The sequence below is a fragment of the Rattus rattus genome, chromosome 5 (assembly GCF_011064425.1).
Source record: "Rattus rattus isolate New Zealand chromosome 5, Rrattus_CSIRO_v1, whole genome shotgun sequence".
Classification (NCBI taxonomy): domain Eukaryota; kingdom Metazoa; phylum Chordata; class Mammalia; order Rodentia; family Muridae; genus Rattus; species Rattus rattus.
This window is the reverse complement of record NC_046158.1, coordinates 88,257,792-88,285,424: the sequence shown is the minus strand read 5'-3', so window position 1 is coordinate 88,285,424 and position 27,633 is coordinate 88,257,792. Positions and strand designations below refer to the sequence as shown.

The 27,633-nt window shown below is 39.7% G+C and overlaps 1 protein-coding gene across 1 annotated transcript in view; it reads right to left on the bottom strand.

The window, feature by feature from the left end:
• Lgr4 (leucine rich repeat containing G protein-coupled receptor 4) overlaps positions 1-27,633 on the bottom strand; it is a 96,373-nt gene that overhangs the window by 29,384 nt on the left and 39,356 nt on the right. The window contains exon 2 of the mRNA XM_032903868.1: positions 14,022-14,093. Coding sequence (XP_032759759.1) covers positions 14,022-14,093 — 72 coding nt within the window. The remainder of the gene's footprint in view (positions 1-14,021; positions 14,094-27,633) is intronic.

Genomic DNA, 27,633 nt, shown 5'->3' with positions numbered 1-27,633 from the left:
GTCTAACTTCAGGGATACTTGGGGGCCTAGCTGAAGGTCTCAGAAAACTTTATTCCATAAAATGCCTCTTGGTTCATTATTACTACACTCCTCAGCAGCTGTTAATTTCTAATGAAATATCTATCATCAAGGTGAGAGCAGAAGGTAGCTGTGGTATAATTCTTTTTGCAAACACAGATAGATAGTCCCAGGCATCATGTCTTTCCCCTGTGTACCTCAGTAGCTACTGGCTCCCAAGATAGTGAGAATCGCTCTACAAGGTTTCAAGACATGCACTCCTAGTCTTTCTGTGGTATGAGTTTAGGCTCTAATATTATTCACCTCGATTACTCCCATGAACTTCCACAAGACTTCTGCTTCAGCCTACTTAAATACTGTGAGGGAGCCGGTGAGGTGACAGCAGTTAAAAGTACATGTTGCTTTTTCAGAGGACCTGGGTTCAGTTCCCAGAAGCCACATGGTAGCTCACAATCATCCATAACTCACTACAGGGGATCTGACCCCCCATCTCTGACTTTCCGATGTTCAATTCTGAAAAAAAAAAAAAATTCTAAAAACCTCATTTTTCTCCCAGTGAATTTTCTAGACCTTCAATGTAAGTCTCTTTTTTCACACCTTAACCCAGTGTTCTTGTTTCCTACAACTTAGCATTGACTGTTACATATCCAAACACATCAGAATTTTTCTATATAACTCACCACTCACACCAGTTTTCTTCACCTGAATTAACCCTGTGTCCCAACCTCTGCCAATTGAAACCAGTTGACAACACCTTCCTGTAGTTCCACAGGAGTCTGAAATAGAACTTTCTCACTGGTGCCTTGAGCACTTCACACTTCACACTTCCCCCTCTTCCACCACCACCATCTTTGTGGCTTTATAATGTGTGTGTGTGTGTGTGTGTGTGTGTGTGTGTGTAAATGTGGGGACTAAATTATATTCATTTTGCATTCTTGCATGAGACCATATATACAGAAGATAAGTGCAATGCTTGAGGCCCCAATATAAGACTCATGAGAACCTAATATTGGTACTTAAAAAATTGGAGAGCTGTCTGATATTCTTTCCTCTTCCATTCTTCCTTTCTACTCCCTCAGTCTCATCCAGACTATTAACAGGAAGTAGTACTTAGCTGGAATCTAAGGTAGCAGGTGCCAGTGCAACTCTTACCTCTCTTAATGTATGCTGCAAGTAAGGAGGAGCTTACAGTTAGAAAGACCAGTTCATAGGTCAACATTTACACCTCAAGTTACTGCACTGTACACACAAACATGAAGAACTGAAACAAGTCCAACAGCACTTGAAATAGTGATCCCAGACAGTTACCTCAGGACAGGTCTTATTTACCCTACTGGCTACCAGAGTCTTAGGAGCAAAGAAAGCAGAGAGAGAGGAGAGATGAGCAAGAGTTGATGGTAGGGAGTCGTCAGTTCCCCAGGCTTGTGTTCTCCCAGTGTATCAAAGCCATTCCAGGGAGGGTCCAAGTGGTGCAGGGTGAATATCTGTTTTATGGTTATTATTCATAAGCACCATGGGTTCATATTAAGAGCTCCTTAGAGGGGAAGCTTTGGAGAACGACAGTTTTCAATGACATATCTACTTTTAATGAATATACTACAGGAAACATGGGAAATAGGTCAATGGATATGAGTGAGCAAGCCCCATTTCAGAAGGAAATGTAGGCGAGAAGATTGATAACTTCATGCAATGCACCCAATGAGACTGGGATTTCTTCATTTGGGATACAACTGAGAGGAGAGGTTGGCTGTAGAGAGACTCAGCAGTTAAGAGCACTCACAGCTCTTGCAAAGGACCCAGGTTCAGTTCCCAGCACCCACATGGCAGTTTACAACCATTTATAACTCCAGTTCCACATGATTCAATGATTCTTCCAATCCCCAAAGTTCTTGCACACATGTGGTACATGTATGTACACTCAGAAACACACACATACACATAAAATCAAATATTTTTTAAGTGAAAAGGAGAGAGGCTACTGTAAAGTGCAAAGTAAACCAGCAGGTGTTATTTGCACAAAACCACTGCACTGGGGCCATTATATAAATTTCATGGTGGCCGGAATTCCAGTCAATATTTAGGAGAGCAAAGACTGCAATCTGTACACTGACCAGACATTTACTGAATTGAGGGGTATGTAGCAGCTGTTCTGAGGAGACACGAGGTACAGAAGGGACAGTGAGACCATAGCAACTGTGGACCAAGGCAGGAGACATGTTCACCACACAAGACAGCTTTACAAAGACAGCTCTTCTCACATCCTGAGGAGGTTGAGAAGTAGGCTGCACACCCTTGCAATTCACTCGTGTCCCTAACCTTCATTCTGTAGGTGATTACAAAATGGTCTGGCACTGTGCTACTGTTAAGCCTACTGAAAAGTACCACAGTACTTACTGCCCCTCAGTCTAATCAATACTCTTCTGCCCTCAGCAATGTCTTCTTTCCTCCTCTACTGCTTCTCTCTACACTACCTTTGAAGATAAAAAAAGGAAGTATTACAGCTTAAACCCAAACACATCCAAGCTGCCTCTCCTGTAATGTCACTGTGTCCCTCAAGGGGGCCGGTGTCAGTCATACTGCTTATAAAGTACACTAGCTAGACCACCAGCCTGTGGTGTTTCCTGTAAAGAAGTTCCCAGTCAAGCCTAGGCAAGTGCGGCCACTAGACAGACAGCATCTGACAGGTGGTGGGTGTCACTCTTCCAAATATGGAAATCAGCAGGATATAAAATGTTAGCATCCATTTTCAATAGCATAAAACACTTCTACTATTAGTTCTAAGTCATATATTAATGTAAATTTGAGGCCCTGACTGTAGATCAGAACTATGGGGTGTTTGTTGAAAAAATAAAAATTGTAAGGAGTTTGGTGGTTCCTATTTGGGCTTATCTGGTATCAATACAGACAATAAAAGTTGAGGCCTCATCTGGTCCTTTCCATAATGATCCTATTACATTGGCCCTTAATACAGTTAACACACGGCTCCTTCTGGAACGGATGGAGACTGTGAGCCTCTGCCCCTGACATGCCGAGCCCAGTGCCCTAAAACACCACTGAAGACACGGACCCTAGAAACACAATGGTGCAAACAAAGCCATGGAAATCCCAGACGCTGAACAGAATACTGCCCTTGGTGTTTTCTACTACTAGCTTCAAGACAGCCACAAGAAAGCAGTACTCTTGTAGTAGACCAAAAAGGCCATTAATTAAGCAGCATCTAGATCCCTTGGGACCTTCTACTTACCAGAGTTAAACCTCATTTCATACAGTAGATCAAAGTTTTCCGAAGTCCACTAACCATGCCTGGCTTACTTCCCTGCTGCCTTTTCTTTCTTTTCTCCTTTACCCACCCCAATCCTAGTGCTAGGGCTCCAGCCTAGGGCCTTAGAAATGCTGAATGATATCTCCAGCCATGTTATCCACATTTTCCCACACCTTCAGGAAGGCTTATGTCTTCATTCAGCTCCTATTAAAAATATGTATATATAATGTGTGCACATACATATTTTAGTAGGAGCTGTACACACACACACACACACACACACACACACATATGCTGGAGGTGGTACTGCATGCCATCTAGCACTTAAGAAGCTGAGGCAAAAGAATAACAAGTTTGAAATAGACCTGGGATAAATAAACAAGCATCCTGCAGAGCATCCTGGGTTCTATAATGAGACTCTACACAAAAAGCAAGGAAGCAAATACATCATGTAAACTGCAAAGTTTTAAGAACATACATGTATTTAGATCCTTTTCACAAAACTATCACTGTTTTTTAAAGCAGCTTGCCTTTACAAGAACACACTCTTCCCCTACCCCCACCACAGATAAACACTACTGTAATCTATGATAAAAATAATTTTATCCCTGTTAAAACTTGGCATGGAGCCATCTAACGCTCTTCCACATACTAAAGAACTTTAACTCAAAGTTAAATGATTCTACCTGCACCATACTGGCCTTTTGTATCTCCTACTTCATCACAGTAACCTGCATAAGGCATATTTTAGAGGTAAATCAGTTGAGAACGCTGCCACTGATAATGATTCTGAGCAGTGATTCTAACCATTTAATCATTTGCCTTTTGATGAGTGCGTGACGCCCGTGTGAGGAAACGGTATAATGCATCTGCACCTAACACTGACCAGCAACTGTCACTGTTCTACCACGGGACAGCAAGGGACGCACTGCCCCAGCAGAACTTGCTTCCTCTCTGTGCTGACAAAGTTTCTTGCATTGATAATTTCAAAATGAGGAGAAATCCTTTGTCTCAATCTCTCCCCTAATTTTAAGTTCAAAGATAGGATTACTGTGCCAACCAGATGACTCAGTGCAAAATCACCTGCTGCCGAACCTGACGCCCTGGATCCTGCAATGGCGGGACAGAACTGATGTCCAGTTGTAGTCTTCTGACGTCCAAAAGTGAGCCATGATATGTCTCTCCATCCTCATCCATGCACATTCATTATACACTCACGCAATAATAAGTGAATCAAAATGAAATTTAAATGTGACTATTGGCACGGGGAGCCACACAGACGGAGAGTCCGCCTTTGGAGCAAAGTCAGAGTGCACAGCATAGACTGACTTTCTGGTTTTACCCACATCACAAGTTGGCAGGACACACAGAGTTCAGTGGTGAGGATGGGAAGGAAGGCAGGGAAAGCTTCACAAATCAGAAAGAGCTCGGAATGGACTGTATTGAATGGCTGAGCACTAAAGCTGTTTAAGACTGTGATCAAGATAAGAATCCATCGCCCACTGTTTAAATAGGAAATTCAGCTCTGTAACTTGCAGCCAAGAATTGTTTCGACTGACTGAATCGCCAATACGCATTCTTCCTTTCTTACCTGGTAACAGAATCCTGACTGAGTCCAAGTGACAGAGCTCTTATTAGCTAGCATTTCCTGTCAAAAGTCCATATTGCTAAGTTCTAGTCAATGAGATGTCAGAAGTACTGTATGATTATGCTCAAGGTGGTTTCTTAAAGAAGTGACCGAGTGAAGACATCGCCATCCCTCCTTCCCCCTCCTCTGAGAAGAGGCTGTTGATGGCTACAGCTACAGCAGCAACATGAGCTGGACATGAACACTATAAGCAAAGAAGTGCAGACAGGAATGTTAAATTCTACATTTCTAAAAACTGTGATTTTTCAATAGTAACTCCTGGTTGCTAGGCTACGGATTTCATAGGCATGCAAATAAAAGAAAGAAATAAAAGAAAGTGTTATGTCTTTAAGCCACTGGTTTTGTTTTGCTTTTTAAACTTTCCATTATAGTCAGATATAATTCCAATTCAAGAAATTTAGGAAAAGAGGCTAGGCTGTAACTAGCACAATTAAAGACAGTACATTAAGGGGCGAGGGAGAGGCTCTGCAGTTAGAAGCACCTGATGCTCTTCTAAGACCTGAATTGGGTTCCCAGCACTCCTATCAGGTGGTTCCCAAGCACCTGTAACCTGAGACCTGATGCCTCTTCTGGAGGGGAGGAGGGAGAGGGAGGAGGAGGGAGAGGAGAGGAGAGAGAGAGAGAGAGAGAGAGAGAGAGAGAGAGAGAGAGAGAGTGTGTGTATCAAATAAAATACTTTTAGAAAACAGTATATTAAATATACAAAAACTAGGTAAGGAATTTTAAACATTTTTTTAAAACAACAGATAAGCACCAGAACAGTAGGAAATATCCATAAGAAAATATAATATATATTCATTAGTCATAAAACCTAAATCTAACAGTATGCTAGTATTATGACAAATGAGTATAAGTAATAAGTTTCTAAAAGATTCTATTTTTTAAAGAAAGTATATTAATGTATTGAAAACCCTCTAGGTTCATGACAAAATATCAACAAAAGTTATCTCTCAGAGGTAAGATAATTGGTTAATCTTTTCTTCTCTGTAACTATATGTCCAGGTTTTGAACATCGAGTTTCTATTAATTTTATAATCATTTTTGAAAATTCTAGCTTTTATCAAGTTTATACTTGATAGCTCTCCAATACAAATATTTGCAGCACATCCATCATAACCATCTCTTAAGTACAGATAGCACTCGAAGCAACTGATGACAACAGAGAAGGTAAAGAAAGAGCTGAGCCGGAGTCCCTATGTCCCTATGATGGAATACAGTGTCACTGAATTCCTATTGAGTAAGTAAGAGTAGACAACAAATAAAAGAAATGGCTCCGTTTATTACTTTGTTGGAAAACTTAACCATGCTAATAGAAAATCAAATACATCTTTGTTTACTTGTAATTCTATTATACTAAAAGAACAAATAACCATCATTGATTAAGATACATAAAGGACCTAACAATACGTGGTTTCGTGTGCCTCTCTACACTTTTTGTGTCGTATGTCACTTTACCAGTGAACTTGGAATTTCCCAGTTTGATTGTCTAGCTTGCTATTAAATTCTCATTTACTACACTCAAAACTTGACGATATCACGTTTTCTTCACCTATATTCATGAACTACTAAGCATTTAAAACTAAGTTACAGATGTAGTTCAGTGAAACTTGGTAAATTGATATTATCTCCTATTTAAATGGAGAATTCTTCAACAATACTTTGTTCACATCACATTGATCCATTAAAGAAACATTTCATGCAGATGTGGCTAGAAGCTGCATTTTAGTAGGCTGAGATATCCATGGTTTCTCTACATACCTTCCTGCTTCCATCCGCTCACTTTGGGGGACCATTTCTCCAACCTAAATAGTTCTACTAGACATGGACTGATGAACCAAGTTAGACCATACAGGGTGGCTATTTTAAGAACAAGCGAGGGAGGCAAGACTGCCAAAGTCCTCCCAGGTCTCTGCTCAAAGCAACAAGGAATACGTTAGACATTAACTTAGGATTTTAGATGCAAAGACACACTGAGACTACTGAAGGTTTGAGTCCCCACTATATGAAAACAGAATATTTACAACAGGAAAGGAACCAAACACAGAGAAGTAGGAATCAAAACTGAACGACTGAGAACATGTGAAAATTCTTGTAACTTAAGCCTCAAGGTCCAATGCCAGCTGAAGCAGCTCCATCTTTAGACATTTCTGTTCTCCAAGGAACAATTCTCTACCATGCCTCAGTGGTGTCTGTGTCTTAAACCTGGTGGACTCTTGTACCATACAGACCAGATTACAGGCTTCATTCGCTCTGCACAGCCCAGAAGCTGTGTGCTGGCATCCCCGAATACCTGTTTCTTAGAGAACTTCTTTCCCCACGTGGTACTGTCACTCTCTGCTGAAACAACTCAAAAGCTACTCAAAGCAACTGAGGTGATTTTTCAGTGTCTGGCTATGGGCATCTCTCTAGCATGTCAAAGCTGATCCCTTTGTTCGGTTGTGGAACCCTCCTCTTCCACAGCTCCTGGGGAAGAGTTCTGCCCCAGTTCTCAGCTGGCACTTGCCCTCTTCCCACACCTTGATTCAAGTGTTTCCCAAGGAGTTGTCCTTGGCCCTCTTCCCTTTTCTTCTGCCCTCTATCCCTTGACAATCTTTTACAATCTCCAGTTTCCAATAATTGTCACATAAAAGATTCTCAACTCTACACCCATAAATCTCCATTCTGCATTCCATTCATATATGTCCCAATCTACATCCTGTGGAACTCAAGATGCTAACTTGAAATTAAATTTGATACTTTCTCTTCTAAAATAATTTCTTTTCATGTCTCTAATTTTAACAACTTGTGAAAAAATTAAAATTAAGTACTGATCTTACCTCAGCTGAGATATCCCCTAATTCAAATTTACATGGACAGACAGGCAGACACAGACAGACAGACGGACGGACGGATGGATGGACGGACGGACACACACACACACACACACACACACACACACACACACACACACAAATTCACTTTTTAGACAGGATCTCTGTGTTGCCCAGGCTGGCCCAGAACTTACAATGTTGACCAAGTTGGCTGTGGATTCACAGAGATCTGCCTGCCTCTGTGTCATCCATGCTGGGACTAAAGAAGTACGCCACCATGCTAAACCTAGATTCTGATGCCTCTTTTTAACAGCTAGCTCCATTGGCTAACTCCATCATCTCTCTAACCTCTCTCAATTCTAAGCTCTCTGCTATGAGATTACATTGACAGAAAACTTTATCTATCTTCTTGGTATGATATGAACTAGTCCCTGGCTCACAAAAAGCAAAAAACAAAAAAACAAAAAAACAAAAAAAAAAACCTTTTAACAGTCACAACCCTTGCCTACCAAGAAAGGCCCCCAGTCTGGCTCTAAATGCCTTTCGAGGTTTCTTTCTATGGTTGCTTTCAGTAATTCAGCACTACCTCACTAGCATTTTCACTACCCATCTCAGTGTGTCTCGCTTTCCCTGCTTGAATGTCTTTACGTATCTCCTCATAAATAACTCCTACCAACCCTCAAGGCTCTCTAGAAATGCCAACTCTTTGATGAGCTCTTCTTTAATCTTTCTTGCTAGAAGTAATTTCCCTTTTCCTTTGAACTCTCATAGCTGGAATACACTATTCCTTTCCCTTGAAGTCAAGAATCTCATTTAATTCAGCACTGAACACAGTGTTTTAGTTGACAAAGGCTTATTGAACTAACAAATGATGTAGTAAGTCTTTCTTTTCCTTGGCCTTCCCACTTGTACAGGAGACATAGCCAATATGACTGATAGCAGGCCCAACTACTAATGAATTCTGTCAGCTGTCCTTCTGTGAGAAGAAGCTCTACTTCCTCAAAGAACTAGATGGGTTAAAACAAAACAAAGAGAAAAACAATCTAAAAGGGCCTAGTCCATAACTGTTAGGTTGCAATTAATGAAGCAAGCTCCCTTCCATTCTTCCCTTTCTGTATTACTTTCTAATCTGAGAATTTTCCAAATGACCCATTATAAAAAAGGTAAGAATCATACAAGTAAAGAGGCTTCTTGTGCTCACTACACAACTGCTAGGTTGGTGATCTTCATGAACAGTCCTCGTATTTAAGTAGTACAAAGGAGGAACAAGGGAACACTACTAAACAACTGAGTCTATCGCCAGGCAACTGAAAAGAGGCTTGGCTTTATCTGAGACATCCAGCACAGCTTATCTGGAAGGTTTCATCAAGGAAGTAAATGTGAAGTGAGTCCCCGTAGTTTGGAAGCAAAGGTCAGTCCTTCTCAGTGCAGGAGCAGAAGAGAACAACGGCCAGTTACTATCTCTGCCAGGGAAGCACACACTGAGATTAACAATAACCCACTTGAAATTTCTCGATATTTTTTTTCATATTTTCTACCTGAACCCATTTATAAAAATAACTAAAATTCCCATAAGGAAGGGGGGGGAGGGAAGGGGATGTTTGCCAAATGTACATAAGAAATACTCAAGTTAATAAAAAAAAAAAAAAAAAAAAAAGCCCAAAAAAAAAAAAAAAAAAAAAAAAATAACTAAAATTGTTCAAGCTTGGTAAAAGGTAATTACTGCTAGATAGAACTGGAATAATAGTGGCAGGCTACACCGACTGAGTTTATATGCTCAAACCTTAACCAGCACTTGCACGGTGCCTAAGAGGAAACAGAATTATGTTCGAGAATTACAGATGAGACAGTGAAGGCCTCGGAAAGGTGAAATTTTTGATGTGGTCAAATACTCTGCATTTGATTCCCCATCCCTGCTGAACTGTTTACACACCCCTTTCATAAAGTAGTGATTCCATTTAGTACTGAACAGATTAAATAAAACAAGTAACAATGAGCCGGTGTTCAGAATCCTAGCCTTCACTCTAGTATCATGAAGCCTTAAGAGTCAAAGTGTTTCGAAATGATAGAATTATCTTAGTCATAAAGTGTATTCAATAACTGACTGAATGCCAACATTGGCAGTAGCTTCAACTGTTGTTGCTACATAGCTGTAATATCTACAGGAACTTTTCAGTGACAGCCTGCGGAAAAGTAGCTGGTATTTATTCTTCCTGCTGCTTCTACCTAAGCCATTTTCAAACTCTAAATCTCAACCATTCCCCAAATGGCTAGCACTGCCCTGACAAGTCCAGAAGAAACCGACGCATGTGTGGTTGTACAGATAGTATCAGGCAGTCGAGCCTGACACTGTTGCATGAACGCTTTCCCAGAATCCCTGCTTTCTTTGAATACCACATACCAGCCTACTCCAATTCCTTCCTCTGTGCAAAACTACCTCTTCTCTGCATATTTCAATAGAAAGACAGCTTAGAGCTTAGAGTGACTATTGAAATTTCTATACCTCTCATGGACAGATGTTTTTACATGTTATCCAATATTCTTTTATAGTAGTCCTATGAGGATTCTCATTTTAAAGACTACAAAGGTGAGATTTAAAAAAAAGGGGGGGGGTTGGGATTTAGTTCAGTGGTAGAGCGCTTCCCTAGCAAGCGCAAGGGCCTAGGTTTGGTCCCCAGCTCTGAAAAATAGAAAAGAAAAAAAAAGGAAGGGAACTGTCCTAAGACCTGAGAATCTGGCATATACTGACTTTAGTGCTATGGGAGAATACTACTGATTAACAATTTTTCTGAGCTATAAAGCTTTGAAAAGTAGATTAAGTGTGAAAATAATTAGCAACAGTATTATCTAATATAGCTAACGCACATAGAAAAGGTTGGATGGAATCTCTCTAAGAGTAAGTACACATTCTTCAGAATTCAGAAGGAAAAGGCCTTTGGAACATTTCAAGACCCAGAACAACAAAACAGCAGATTTATGAACCTGAGCAAGGCCCAAAACCCTTTCAGCCCAGGCCCTGCCTTTATAAAACCACCTTTCTTAGGGTATGAGAAAAGACTTATGCACAATGAAAGGCTTTATATGTATGGTATTAACCATTGTATCTTTAAAAAACTGAATTCTTTGGGTCCCAAGCAGACTGGTTGCCAGTGTCTCTAGTCTTAGAAACTAGCATGTAACCATTCTAGCCTCCTGATAAACCTGTCAAACCAAACCCCTCAGGAATCATTTAACTCCCCTACACCACTTGGCTAAAAACGTCATGATCCAGAATCATTTGAGAAATGTCTTTGGAAGCACTATCCAATCTTTTCATCACAATTCACTCCACATATTCCAGTCCTCTGGAAATTTCTCCCTCTAGACCATTCCACATCCTATGAACTTTTTCCAGCATATCCTTACAACCTGTCCTTATGGGGCCAATTCCTACACTGTGCAAAACTCAATGGAAATTATTCTAGGAATCAGAAAAGCTTCCCACATTCCACAGTCTCAAGTAAACCTAGCTTTTGGCTTCCATTCACTCTATATATACTTCAGTACAAACCGTAATCTCCCTCTGGGGTTAGGTCAACTTTATCCAACCGAGTTTCTTGGAGTGATGGAAATTATTTGTGTTTGCTTATGTGGTAGTTCTAAACATAGGTAGCTACTGACGGTAAAATGTGGTGACTTGGGGCTGGCAATGTGTTTCTGTGCAGAGTATTTGTACAGCATGTATGAGCCTTGGGCTCCATCATCACAAGCACTACAAAGAAGAAATGAACAGATGAAATATGGCTAGTTCCGCTAAGGAGCTGAATTTCTGACTTCCACTCATGTCCTCACCTAAATGTTCACCCGCTTCTAGTTGCTATGCTATCAAGCAATGCGACCCAGGGGGTCGGCTCCCCACAGAACTATGCTGGATCGATGTCCCTACCAAGCACCACAAGAACTGGCGAGCAACAGGACTCGGTGTTTGCTTGAAAAATAAGTGAATGTGTAAGTATGTACGAATGGTTTTTATATACCGCTGGGAAGTGAATCCACCCTATACTGTAAGCATTCCAGATCCCTACGTGAAATTTGGCCAAGCTCAGCCATGTGTTATAAAGAAGAGCTCATTAACTAACACGGAAAAAACTCTGGGCAAGTCACTCATTTCTGCTTAGGGTGCTCAGCGTGACAGTCACTCTTAAATCATTTCCAGATGACTTCGGAACACATGGCTATGATGTTTATGAAACATTACAATAGTCAAGGCCGCATTACTCAGGAATGTTAAAATCAACTACATTGTTTTAAAAGGCAAAAACGAAGCTTTTTAATGTCCATATTAACTTGGAAAATATGCTCTCTTAAATGCCTAAGCTATTGCTAGAGTATTAAAGATGATTTTGAAATAAATAACTTGCAGCTCTCCTAACTGTTTTTTTTTTTTAAATCCTATCCAGTATTCAGAGTGGGCATACCGGCTTAATTTGATAAGCTTTATTACTGTGATAGTAGAATACAGAGAGAACATGACCTCGCTACAAAGAACTAGCAATCAAACTTAATTTGGTTCCAATTAAAACTCTCAGTTGATAAAGCTCATGAGGTTCACAAATGCTTGGTCATTTGAGATTTTAAGAAATCCAAGATGTAAAATTTCACAAAGCAGAGATTAGCCAGGTTCCCACCACAAATCACTAAAAGTGTGACTGGTAATTGCAGGTGTCAACAAAGGTGGTCTGCACACACTGTCCCCTCCAGAGTGCAGGAAGCCTCTCCATTTCCTGTCTGGTACATCATACATCGCACAGCAGCTGCACAATGGCTGACCGACCAGTTGCTAATGTCCTTTCATTACATAATTACTTCTGTAAAGAGACACTAATCCTGAAGTCTCAAACTAGATGTGGGAAAAAAATGGAAGCAATAAAGTTTCTTAACAATTGGTTATAGTGATGAAGATAGGGATTATCTCAAACAGCATTATTTAAAAACAATTAATATTCATTATACAAAAGGCATAAATAAAATACATCGTACCCTAAAATCCTTTACCCAAACATAATTTTTCCTTACGCACTTTAAAAATATCAAAATACTAGCTAGCATTTATATAACATTCTGTATTATATACTATACTAAATGTTTAAGATCTATTTTGTATGCGCCAGAATAATGCAGATGAGGGATTATTATTAAGCACACATTATAGTCAAAGGCTCTGAAAGTCTAAGTAATTTGACCCACTTCTTAAACTTGTGACAAATAATCTCTGTCCAATTTTTTACTGTAGAAGCATTAGGCTCAACTAAGTAGTGTGGGAAGAAAAACTTTCTCTTCCTTTTCATTAGGTCTTTAAACAGCTATTTCAATGAGCTAGGAATTCAATCTGGGTCTAACTTGACTCTTAGTCTACACTGTAAGAGAGGGGCTGGGCTAGAAGAGGCAGCTTCCCTGACTCAGCTCTAATATTCAACAGACAGAGACCAGGTCATGATCTCAGGCCTGTGTCTTTTTATGCCCTTAGCATCAAACTGTAAGCTCTCCACTACCACATACCTCATAATCCATGAACTGGGACTTATATTAATTGACTCAAAGCTAATTTTACTGTCCACCAGGATTCCAAAAATGAATGCATAGTTTCCAATTCTTTTAAAAACCAAAGGTGCACTCTCTTCATTATGGACACAGGAAGCACAACTAAAGGAGAGGTTAAAACACACCAAGGATTTTGTTTCCATACACAGCTGACAGAGAAATGTTCTTAAAGTTGCTGTAGGATTCATAGCAGGCTGCTGTCACAAACTTGTATCCCACAAAGGTCATATGCAAAGAACCAAGAGGATCTATTATCAGTTTCCTGCCGCTGTTCTCTTACTGTCAAAGAGGTCTGTTGCATCATGACCCTGGAACACCTTGTGTTATTTCTCCTGTTCTGTTACCCATACAGCAACTCCTTCGCCAACAATGGTAATCATGCAGGAGCCATGTTATCTGAGGATCGCACTGTAATTAACTTGTGTCACCGCGGTAATCATGGCTATAACAATTGCAGGGAGGAAATGTCTCATGGAAGTAGCAGTTTTTAGTTCTGGCTTTCAAAAATAACTTTAGTAATTATACTGCCTAAAAAAACAACTTTGTTCTCCCCAACCCCCAAACATGATTCCTTTGCACAAAGCCCACTTGAACTAAGCTATCAGTTCTCAGACAAAAATCATTAGGCTCTCTCCATAGAAAGAGCTTCCAAGAAGTAGGAGTAGAAAACACACTAGTACACATTGCTCAAAGTAGTACTTACAGCTCCTCTAGAAATGGGAAATTCTTAAATGCATCTTCTGGTAACTGGGTGATATTGTTCATACTGATATCCCTGCAAAACATGAAGTTAGGAACATCATTAACTAGGTTCTGGTCATCAAACTGTTTAAGCCAATAGAAAGGTAATTACATGCTGACACTTTGTACAGAAGCTAGAAATTAAGACTGTGAAAGACAAGGGAACAGTCATAATCCAATTTTAGAATCAATGCTTAGAAAAGTTAACTCTTTTATGTCCCACAATTTAGAAACACACTGCAATCCTGGAATTTCCCCCTTTTAGGTGTCAGTAGAAAAAAAAATATTTCAATCTACCCAGAAGAAGTAGGCTAGTGTAGGTCCCCAGTGTCCTTCAGTGGCAGGGATAATCAAAGTCCTATGCATGATCAAAGTAAGCAACCACACACCAGGATTAGATCAAATCTGGGGATGAAAATGGCTTCTGAATTATAATCAATGACTATAAAAACAAATCTTAGCTCTAGCCAATCAGACTTCTCTAGAAACTATAAAAAGTGCTCCAGGTGGGAAGTGTCAGTGGGTTTCACTTGGAGCCTGTGAGCAGATGCAGGCTGGAGACAAGTGCTTACATGATAGGTATGTAGGCAGTTTAGAAAGGAGGGAGCTCACTCAACGCTGTAACTCAACAATTAACCAGTGCAAACACTTAGTGCATACTTTATTAATCATTCCCCTCTTCCCTGGCAGCTGCCTTTGAATTGACTTTCTCTTCCTTACTCCACTCGATATCAACACTGTGAAAGACATATTAACAGCCTTCTGAGGGAAGGTCCTGGCACGCTCTGGGCCAAACTGAACATTTTCAGCCACCTCTGCCTCTTATCTGAAGGTAAATGCAGTGGATGAGCCCTCTAATGCCAAAATCACCGTAAAGTTCAGGCATGAAGCAGCCCCATTGCTGGATTATAAGGACTGGCAGGAAATAAGGTATAACTGACATCAATTCACAAAATCTTTGTCAAAGTAAGACACCTTCAGTTCCTTAGTATAGGGGTCACTCTGCTCCACATTTTCTCTTGCTAGTATTTGGAAACTGGTAACGCATCTTTCTTCTAGCCTTTCCCTAAGCAGGTGAAAAACATCTTGGACTGGGAATGACTGAAACTTCAGTAGGACCAAAACCAGCAGGAATTGAAGCTCCAAAAAAGGAGCGGATGTTCTCAGTATAAAATTGTACCAATAATCACCCTCTGCTAACCTGGCAACCAAGGCTCATCCTGAGGCAAAATAACCTCCTCAGGGCCAACAAGAGGAGGAAAATGTGCACTTCCTATGTCTTCCTACATGGTACATAATTCCTATAAGTATCCTCACTCTAATCAAGATAGAAACCAAAGCCTGAATAATACCAAGGTTAAAAATTAGGGAAAAGGGGTAGATGGGGAACCTCAGCGACAGCGGTATTTAGCATGTGTAAGGCCTCAGGCTTACTCGTCAGCACCAAAAGAAACAAGGGAGGAGGTAATGGCCCCGAGACCTTGGCATAATCATCAATGCATCTTAAGTCATATACTTCTGCCTGACAACTGAATAGAAAAAGGACAATAAATAGCTCAACAACTGAGGAGTCAGCGTTCACATAAATTTCTCATAACCTGAAAATTCCCTTTAAGTGGATCTTGTTACTAGACTCACAACTATTCCAAATTTTTTTCTATCACTGAAAAATGACTCAAATCCTACTACAGATACCTTAGAAGACGTATCTTTCTCCAAAAAGTATCATTTTTAAACCAAGTTCCCGATGCTACCTAAGGTAACAATCATCAATGAGGAAAGGGGAAGAAACCCTTTCCCATAAGACTTTGGCAAAGAGCTAGAGAAATAACTCAGTGGCGAACTACACTTCTAGAGAACCCCAGTTTAGTTCCCAGCACCCACATGGCAGTTTATAACCCTCTGTAACTCCAGTTCTAGGGGGTCCTATGCCCTCTTCAGGACTCTGTAGGCACCAGAAAAATGGTGCATATATGTGGGCAAAAGACCTATATGCACACAATAAAGTTAAAATTTAAAAACAAAAAGAGTGGTGAAACACCATCAAAATAGGGGACAGAGAACTGACAACTGACATCCAGTTGACCCTGGGCTTCTCTCTGTAATGAAGCAGTTGATGTAGTTGGTTTGTGTAGCTTCCTAGCCTGCCATTATATTGTTTCTTGTATATTGTTGCGCTGTTACTCTGTTGCACTAAGTTTGTCTATCATGGAGGAGCACTTTCTTTGTTGTTGTTGAAAATATACACGGCTCACTTGAGGACTTTTTTTCTGACCAGTTTACAATGGCATAAAATGTAAGGCTATATATTACTTTTCCTTTAGAAACCAGTAACTTCTGCTGGATACACCAAAGCCATTCTTAAGAATACAACACAAATTTTAATTTGAAAGGAAAAGCAATAATTTCATGAGTAAGGAATAATCCTGAAAAACTTAACACATTTTTGCTACTTTTTAGCTATGCTAATAAAATAAGGGGACAATAAATTATTGATTTATTGCTTCATACAGTCACCCCAAACTATTTAAGGTTGGCATATCTTAATTTAGGTGAGTTCCACAGTATCAAAACCGATGAATTGCTTCATCAGAAAAGGTCTGGAGTGAACTAATTAATCTCACATCAAAGGTGGGGCATATACTATGATTAGAAATCACTTATCCCAACAATCTTGTCTACATTCAGCATTTTGTAAATCATACACTCACACACAAACACACACTCATGTACACTGACACATACAGACACATACATACTCAGACACAGACATTCACTCACACACATACTTACACAGGCACACACACACATATACACTCGCACACACATCCCCTCCCCCAAAGTAACAGGATGCAACAGGTAGTTTGCTGTGAGCTGTAACTGCAATTAGCAAGACTCTGTATTTACAAACTAATGTATGTTAAACACATAGGGAGGTTTTGCTTCTAAGTCCCGGGTCAGGAACTTAGAACTTAAAAATTTTAAGAGATTTTTACACATAAACCCTAGCAAAAGGCTTTTTGTAATAAGTGTTTTCCCTCACAGTATCTAAGCTACAGTTATAAAACATTTAGGAATAAAGTAAAAAGAGGTGAAAGGGGTAGACTACAAGATACTATCTCCACGGCCGCCCTAGAATCCTGTGGTTACAGAGTATAAGGTGGGTGGGTGCCCATTTAAAATAATGAGAGCTAATGGCAATAAACAACCTACAGACAGAAATAAGCGTAGATTCTAGACCTGACATCACCGACACACACAAGAGAATCCAAGTTGCAGACTTCATAAATAAGAGGTTAGAAGGCATGCTGGGTGATGAGTTACCCTGTAACAATTCACAAATGGAAGCCCTAGCTACTAATTACAAATACATGAAACTCACAGAAGATACTGAAGTATAAGAAAGTTGCTTAGAAATCTTCAGCTAGGGCTGAAGAGATGGATCGGTGATTAAAAAAGAGCATTGGCAACTCTTTCAGAGAACCTGGATTTGATTCCCCGTACCCACATGGTAATTTACAACCATTTTTAACTCTCGCTCCAGGAGATAGGAATCTCTTTCAACCTCCACAGGCACCAGGCCTATATGTTATATACACACATCCACACACAATAAACAGACTAACAAAATACATATTTTAAGAATTGTAAAGATACTCTCACAAATCAGTCACCAGCTTTGAATTTCATGAGCAGCTCACTGTACCATCCAGCCACATCAGTTACAGAACCCAGTGATTCACCACTCTAGATTCCGACCCAAAGGTAAATGTCCATAGACGATAAGGTCATACATACAAGGTCAGCACACGTCACAAACATCACTGAAGGGCAATTTCAAGAGAACAGAAGGCCTCAGAGCCAGGACACTGGTTAGAAGTACACAGGTTACCAAGGACAAGGGCCTGGGCTTCACCCACACTGCCTGGGCTATGTGACCTTTGGCAGGCTGATGGGCTTCTGACATCCCACTACGTCACTGTTAAAATGGAGGCAGAAATCATACAGATTGAGACTGCTGTGACAATGGTCCTGGTCAAGAAGCTCACTGAGCAGTAGCTATTAGCTTCCCATCATCTGTTTGGCTGTTTCTGGAAGGCCTCTGAATGCAGGAGACTCAGCCAGGACTGAAAAGGTGAAGCACAGAACAGTTGGTGCCTCCCAGGAAGAAACCCCTTTACAAAAGAGAACTAGAAACTCTGAAGAGTAACACACAGAACTGAAAGTTGGTCCTAAAAAGTCAACAAAAGTAGAGCTAATCAGATTTAACACTTCACTAACAACCAAAACACAGAACAAAACAAACAAACAAAACACAGTTAAGGGCCGATTACTGACTGTCACACCTTCTTCAGTTTAAAAAGAATTTTATCATATATGCAAACATATATACACACATGTACATAAGTATAGTGTAGTACAGTGCAGTACAGTACAGTATATGTAGGGATTTGCCTGCCTCTGCCTCCCAAGTTCTGGGATTATAGGCATATGCAAACTATGATCTGGCACAAGAAATTATATTTTTAAAGGAAAACATTTCAGTGGGACAAAGACAAAATACTCTCTCAGGAAGATTAGGGTGGGGAAGGGGTTAGACAGCCAGCTCAGTAGTTATGAGCATTGGCTACTTTTGCAAAGGTCCTGAGTTCAATCCCCAATACCCACATGGATGTTCACAACTGTCTGTTACCCCACTTCCAGGGGATCCAACACCCTCAAACAGACATACATTCAGGCAAAACTGTACATAAAATAAAATAAAATAAAATAAAATAATGAAATAAAATAATTTTTAAAAAGATTAGGGTGACTGTAAGCAGTTTGGTGCAAACACTGGAGAAAGTCTAAAACTTAGTTTGGCAGGGTGGAGGGAAAATCTTTTCTATACATCTTTGTTTTCATAACAGACAGAACACAAGGCTACATTGTCCGCCCACACAGCAAAATGCTTCCAACTTTTCACCACAGAGAAGACACACAATAGCACAGCATTTCACTAAAAAAACCACACCTGAACACTAAAACACTAAGTCACTGATTTCAACATTACTCTTTAAAGGGTGCAATTGTTTTAATTGAAACTGACAAATCTCCCCATGGTAAACTCTCATCGTTTCCCCTCCCATTAAGCCTAGTAATGCTGAAGAATCTACATTATACAAATTCTGTTTCTACATCCCCCCCTTTAAAAATCTCTGTAAGTGCTTCATAGTGAATGTAAGCTGTTTATTGGTGGCCAATATGTACCACTGTGGCTTCTGCTACTCACTGTGTCCTCAAAGGATCTGGGACTTTGGTCAGAGCTTTATTTAATTTTAAACAGACCCGTGTTGTCTAAATTTGAAGAACAGTCTATTTGCATTCCTTGAAACTGCCCTCCTACTGGCACGTACTGTATACCTGAAGCCTCCCCTGCAGTTCAAATGTCTCTAACCATATACTAGATCTAGGGAACACAGTTCTTAATTGTGGTCTCTCATGGGGCAGGGAGAGGAGACACACATAACAACAACAAAATTGGTTGACGGTGTCCTTTAATCAAATAGTACATGTTCATTATGATAAACTAGTTGTCTTACAATAATTTTTCCAAGGTCTTTGGTAATCATCCAGAAATAGTAAGACAATTTCCAAATAACAGATGTTTACAGTAAAACTCCAAACTGAGAGCAACTTTGAAACATTCTTCATGGGCCATAGGCTAGTAGAATGACTTCAGCTACTGATGGTGCCCGCCACGTAAGAACTGAGGCCTGAGTTCAATCCCTGGGACTCACAGAAAGTGAGAGAGGGAGAACCAATTACACAAAGTTGTCCCTAACCTACACACACACACACACACACACACACACACACACACACACACACACACACAATATACCCTTATGCATAACATTGATAATAAACATTTTTAATTATTTAAAAAAATGCCTAAGGTGTAAATATTTGGAAGGAGGGCTTCTAACATCCAAAAGCAGTAAAAATTCAAATTGTACCAGTTCCCTAGTTAAAATTAACTAGGAGTGTAATTTCCTTTCTGACACTATTCTAGCAAAGTAACCTATGCTATTTCTTTAAAAATAAAATACAAATAAAACTATCCACACTATCAACATCCACATATAACCACTGCCATATTTAGGTGTGTATCATTAGATATTTTTCTAAAACATCATAATTCTAAGAAAGTTCATCTCTTGATTTCATTTGCAAAAATAAGTACTCCTGCTAAAAATATCTTTCTCTGTCTCTAAATACTGAAGTTTAATGTAAATCAATAGTTTTGTCTGTTTCCCCACGTAACACAGCCTGTATACACCAAACAGAAGTTAACTCATGCTCTTCTCTACAATTACAAGCCAGTCAGTAAATAAGTAAATAACTAATCAAGGAAAAGCTTGTCACCCACTCACTAAATGAGTACAAAGTTCTCACTATGTACATATGTGCTGACACCAGGCTAGGATGGGAAAGCCGTCATAACAAATATGCTCACAATTAGCTTTTACTTTAAAATCTATCAACTCACTCTGTTCTTAACTTGCAATTACATAAGGGATAATTTCAACATTTAGTTAAACCTAACTTTAAGAAACTGGATTATTGGGCCAGAAGATAGCTTAGTAGTGGTGTTGGCCACACAGACATGAGGGCCCGCGTTCAATCCCTATGATCCCATTTAAACTGGTGTAGAATACACCTCACTTAGTAAGTACTTGTAGTGAATTACAAAGCCCTGGGTTTGATCCCCAACACAAGAAAACCACAAAACAATACTTCAGAGGTACAGAAGGGAGAGAGAATCAGTAACCAAAGGCCATCTTTGGTTACGGTGAGCTCAAGGTCAGCCTACGATACATAAAATTCTGTCTGGAGAAAACAAATTAATATAAAACAAAAACAACATAAAAACAAAACCAACAATAAAAAGACTACTGATTTTTAAAAAGCTAAGTGTGGTTGTGCATACTTGTAATCTAGTGCTGAGGAAACTTTCCTCAAAAGTTTGCCTGGACTTGTTAGCCAGAAAGCGTAGGTTAGTTGGAGAACTCTACATCAACAAGAGACCCTGCCTCAAAATCTAACGTTGCTGGCTCCTGAGGAGCAGAGCCCAAGGTTGATTCCTGCCCTCCACAAGCATCTAAACACACACACACACACACACACACACACACACACACACACACACACACACACACACACACACACACACACAGTTTCACACAGCAAAAACGACATCCCTGCATTCTGAAAATAAGACCAAATATATGTCCATGAAGAAGAACCCTGATTTCACAGTGCAGATGGGGCCAGAATTGCACAGGTGGAATTTTAATTAGATACTTCTCTCTATAGACTTCGGCCTGTTTTATTGGGCACTCCTGGATCCTACTAGATATCAACACAGACATGCTCCTAATGCCTTGTGAGCATTCCTACTGCAAACAGCTCTGGGCAGTGGTTCAAAAGGCTTCCATGCTGTCCAATCTCTTCCCTGACATTCAAGTACCAGAGTGTAGTAATCCTTGCTCGCTGGCAGACAGGAGCAAACACTTGTTTCTTTGTAGTCTTTGTATCCTTAGAACACTCCCCACAATCACTGTACTGACACTGAAAAGTGAGTGCTAATTACCCAAGAGAAGAGTTATCGAATTGTAAAGTCGTTTTCTATTCTAGGCCCTTGACTATCCCAAGTATAAGATCTTTCTCCCAACTCAAATACTTGAGAAAATGCCAGGTTCAAACCATAAAAATTTGTAAATTTCATCAGAGAGAAACAATGTCTAATTCACTTTATCATCACTATAATGGGTTAGACCCTCCATTTTAATGGCTCTCAGAAGTTTTACATAAAATACTTCAAAAGTGAACTGTCATTGTTACTATATTAAAACACAGAAAACAACTGGTTAAATATATTAGTAAAACATGAGGAATGTGAGCTTCCTCTAAGCTTTGCCAAGGTCATACAGAAACACAAACTTTTTTGGAAAAAAGTTCTCCAAATTAGTGATGAGAAACAAACCCAACTTTAAAATAGACAAAATGGTTGAACAAACAAGTAGATTTACGAATGGTGAGTGCACACATCAAAAGATATTTAGCATTCATTATTAAGAAAGTGCAAGTTAACCCATTCTATGACACCACAGAGTTATCAGAATTTTACATAGTAATAGAAGACAATGACAAATGCTGATCACACTGCAAAATAACTATAACTTCATACATGTATGGGGAGCTATTGCAAAAGGCACAACTACTCTAGAAAACAGTTCAGTAGTTTCCTATAGAATTGGACATATACTTATGACCATATGAGGCAGCAATCCTAAGTTTCAATAGCACTGCCAAAAAACTGGAAACAACTCAAAATATCTTTGTGCTGGTGAATGCACAAGAATTCTTTGCATGTGTATTAAATTGAAAGTGACCTAGCAATGTAGTGGAACAGACTAGGGATGCAACCAATGATGCGAGAGTCCAGAATGCATTGCTCTAAAGCAAAGCAACCAGGAACAAAGGGGAAGTTACAGATATGGAAAACAGCCCAATGGTGGTCAAGAGATGACAGAGATAGAACCACCTCTTGCACCTCTAACAGGCAAAAATCGTCATTCTATACCTAGACGGCTTCTCTCCAATTCTTACTAAAACCAAAAATTTTCAGACTTGCCTGAGGATCAAGAAACTAGAGTTCTTTCAGTTTTAGATTGATTGTTTTGCCTTTGTTTTTTTGTTTTTGTTTTGTTTTTTGTTAGTTTTTCTGTTATCAGCTTGAATGAGGACATTTAGCCAGACCTATTCATTTTCATTACTGGATATATATTCCATTTGTACCTATGTTCAGAGATACGTAAAACAGTTACCCTAAAAAGCTTCACAAAGCAGAACAGAGACACGAAAGAACAGAGGAAATTATTAAGTTAGACCAAAAGCTGAAGAAACCTTCAGTGAACTCTTGTAGTACACTTGGGGCATGCGTGGGTGCTGGGATAGACAGATGGCTCAGTGGTTAAATCTGCTGCTCTTGCAGAGGCTCTGAGCTCAGTGCCCAGCACCCGTCAGGGGACTCACAACCATCTGTAAATCCTATCTGAGGAGATCTTACACCTTCTTCTCGCCTCCATGGCACCATGCGCCAAACATGCACGTAAGTATACGCATGCATGCACATACATACATAAAAGTAAACAAATAAATAGATAGATAAATATATTTTAAAAATAGAAGGGAGGGGGTTGGGGATTTAGCTCAGTGGTAGAGCGCTTGCCTAGCAAACGCAAGGCCCTGGGTTCGGTCCCCAGCTCCGAAAAAAAGAAAGAGAAAAAAAAAAATAGAAGGGAGAAGTATTGCCTTATGGAGGTCTATTATATAGATCTGTGGTCTCACTCATTAGGTTGTAGGTTGACCATGATTTTCAATAAAGGCACATTGTGTATATTGAATAAATGGGTTAATTCTGCATAATTTAAAACACTTGCTGACCATTAGACCACTTACCATTGATGTTTCCTGGCACACCAGTCCAGTGCATCCCAAAACCCTTCTAAATACTTTATTTTGGTAGCACAGGAGAAGAAATGAAATCTATTTCACTTGTGACAAATATCATTGTTTAAAAGAAACAGTGAATTGCTAACATTTAAGTTAGGTACATCACATATAAGATTAATTATTGATATATAAAATATCAATGTCTATATTTTGTAATACATATTTATGTATAATGTATATTTTCAGGATATAGACCAAAGTCCACACTGGGTTTCTTTGCTCTTTTTTTTTAAATGCCACTGAGCTAAGCACCTGGTATTATGAAGTGTATGAGGAAGTTTTCTAGAAAAGCGTAATATAAAAAAGTCAGAGTCATCAAAAGTTGAGAAGCATCAAAGAATTAGAGAATTACAAAAAACATGATCAAAAAAAGTATGATCACCAGGAGGCTCAACCATTACGAGCAGTATGGCTGTGGAGGCAGGAGCAGCAGAGGCATAGCATAGCCAGAGGCATTTTAAGTGACCTTTAGAAATCACAACTTTAATCGCTGACATTTAAGCATGCTCAGTGTGCTACAGAAAGATCATATAGAGAGAGACAAATTCTAGGATGAAGGCTTCCAGCTCTCTTGATTTTAGCTTTCTCCACCGGGAAACACTTCGTGTTCAGTACCTTCTAAGGCTGTCATTATTACTCCCACTTTAGCATTCTTAATCCCGCATATTCCATGCATTAGTAGAAAATAAGAACCCTTCAGATTCATATTTTCCCCATCTCTATGTGTGGGCTCCTTTGCTTGTGGTAGCAAGGGTGTGAATGAGTCGACGTAAACACACCCTCCTTTAAAATTATAAGAGTTTAGCAATGAAGAACGACGCATGACTTCATCGCAAACATAATATTTTATACCATAATTGTTTATGCTCTTGATGAAACAACACAGCTCAGGAGACAATTAGGGTATGTTCTTCAGGGAGGCAGAAGCCTGTACGTTAGAGAAGACAGTGAACCCTCACAAACATGCAAATCTCAACACCACAAAGAAAAGGCACTGTGCAGTTTAAAAGGCATGTTTTTAAAGGAGAGACCCAAAGTAAATAATAAAACTGGTGAGGCTAGGGAGGAAAGGGGAAAAACTGGTGAGGCTAACTCAGTATTTCCTGATAGTGGAAGAAATTCAGCTTCTTTTGGGTTAGTTTTCCTTGTTGTGTTTTTAAATGAAGACCAGTTTTCAAATGTGGAATAAACTCTAAAGAGAAAAAATAGAGTGTCCTAATACCAGAGAATGAAAGCCAGAAATAGAAGAACCTTAGTTTCCACATGATCTCATACTCTACCATCTGGTGTCATACAAAACAGAAAAGGGTTAAAACTATGATTTGTTTTTTTCTGCTACTTGACAGGCATTCTCGGGCATTCTTTGGGTGTCAACAGCTGTTCTGGTAACCCTATGATGACAAAACAGTGTTCATTACCAGCCAAGACACACAGACAAAATGCCATTTCAATAGACCATTTAACATCAACAAGAAGTATTGTAAGGATTACCGTCTGGGCAGATTGGAAACACTCAATTACTTCATCCTAGCAGACAAAATGCACTATTCATAAGGAAAGCAACCCAACAGCATGTATTACGGTAAATATTCTAATTAACTAAATGGTTCATGCTTTATTATGGCTCATTATTTATTATACTTATTAACAGGGCTGATAGGAAAACATTACTTCATGGTTCTTGCCTTCAAACATGTATACCCACAAAAAAAAAAATCTATTTAGACGCGTAGTTTTAAACTTCAGCTCACAACTAATTAACAGGTTGTGAAATCATTTTAATGGTTCAGAGCCAACTTTTTAAAAACTGAAATAGGAAAAAAAAACAACAGAAAAAAAAATGTCAGGAGGCAAACAAAATAAAGGTAAGAATAGTTTGTGCAGACTTTGATCTGGCGCGTACGTGTATCTCTCTTCCAGTCTGCAAAGGGAAGGGGTAGCGAGGCCTGGATGTCTCCCGTGTCCTCTCTGACATTGGCAGAATCCTGAATTCAAGGAACTGACTGTTCAAATCCATCCAAACGGAGTTGGAACTGCAGCTGCTGTCCCAGCACAGAAAGTCGCCCCAGTGGATCAAGTAACGCTTAATGCCTCTCCTTCCTTTTGTTCCTACTTTAGTATTCTCTCCTATTATGGGACAATGCTAAAATGAACTGGAACGGTCAGAAAGGATGCCGTTGAGAATCCAGGGATATGGCAAACACTTTAATACGCTGTTCCGTCCAGACATTCCGAGAACCGGTGATAAACTGAGCTAGCTACATTTTTATCCTGCTGCCCTGGGTAGGGTTGAGGATGTTCGAATCCATCTTAGTGTTTTGTTTTTCCACTTGCTGGTCATAAATGGTTATAAATAACTTTGTCAAAACCACCCTAGATAAGGTAATGTAAATTCTAATGTCCCAAATACAAAAGGGAACCACCAATAAGTGGCCTGGGCAACGGCAGCTCTAAGTTCCGAACTCTGAGGCCATAACCTCATTCTATAGGAAAAACATTCCCAATGATGAGTCAGGCAGTATGCTAAAGGCCAGTGGCCAACAGTCATGGCTTAAACCTAAAGGCAAATGCTCTCTCAGGATTTCACCATCCCCATAATGCAGGCTGATGGAGCAATCACTTCCTTCAGCCACAAGGAGTCAAGGCCCTTCTCCCTAACACTACAGCCCTTCACCCTTCTCTCCCCTCTCCCTTTGCACAGTCTTTGATTCAGTTTTTAATTTGTTTCCTGGTTTTTATGGCTATTTTCCAAAATGGGTCCTACCCCTTCAACCATTACTAAAACTCGTCACTGAGAAGACAACTTCTGTTAACTCTGAGACAATACACAGGGATAATGCTAAGTTATAAAAACTCATTCAAATAATGTCTTTCAGAGCCAAAGAGACCTCGAGTCTCTGGAAACAAAAGTTGTACAAGCTGAGCCTGCAAGATGACCGAGCTGGTAAAGGAGCCAGCTGCCCACACAGAGCCAGCTTCCAGAATTTATCTGCTGTCCTCTATGCGCATGAAATTAGTCACACATGCAGGTAAATCAATGCTACTTTTTAAAGCTCTCAAAGCAGGTTTATGATATTCTTGGGCTGGTCTGCTTATGACAATTAATTTGTAAATGTCACAACATACAACAAAAGTTCTTTTTGACTTCTATAATGAATGTGGGTTAAATATTTGTTTATCTGGACAGTGCTGCCATGAAGTATATGTAACAGGAATCTCAAGCTCTCCCCTGTCCCGTTTCTCCCACTGTTTTTTGCCCAAAGATTATTCACAGTTGCTACTTTATACTTTATTGAGAACCATTACTTTATGACATTTATCTGAAAAAACAAATCTCTCGAGTCTGTAGATGACTTGAAAATAAACTCCTGCAAGGAAACCCATAGCTAAGCCTACAAACTCACACAAAAACCAAGAGCAAACCTCTAATACCAATTTCATTATAATTAATGTGGAGCTTGGGGCTTATCACCTCAGGTAAGTAGACTAAAAATACATTCCTGTCAGCCTGATACAATCCTGGCTTACATTTACTGTCCCAGCACAAATATTAGGAGTCCCCCATTCCCCACACACACATTCTTTTTTCACTCAGAAAAGTATCCTAGACTGAAAAACTGACCATCCCAACCACAGCAATAGGTACAGGGAAATGGTGGTACATGGACTTCGATGGTCAAGGTTTTGGTTTGGGTCACATTAGGAAAAGAATACGGTTAAGTGCCTCACGCATATGATGATATGAAAATAGCTATATGAGGACCATGAGTCAAGAGTCCGTAGAACTCGGATACCTCTTTAAGGTCCTATGTTTTGTTCACTATTTCATAGCACGCCTCTAGCACAAGCAGTATTCGTCATATCGGTAGAGTAAATGACAGCAGCCAATCCATTAAAATCTTCACATAGTGAGCATACTAAATACTTAATACTTCCAAAAAGTTCCATGTTTGGCCACTGTCCAATGCTTCACAGAGAGCCAAAGACCTGGTTATAAAAAGAACATCAGGGTG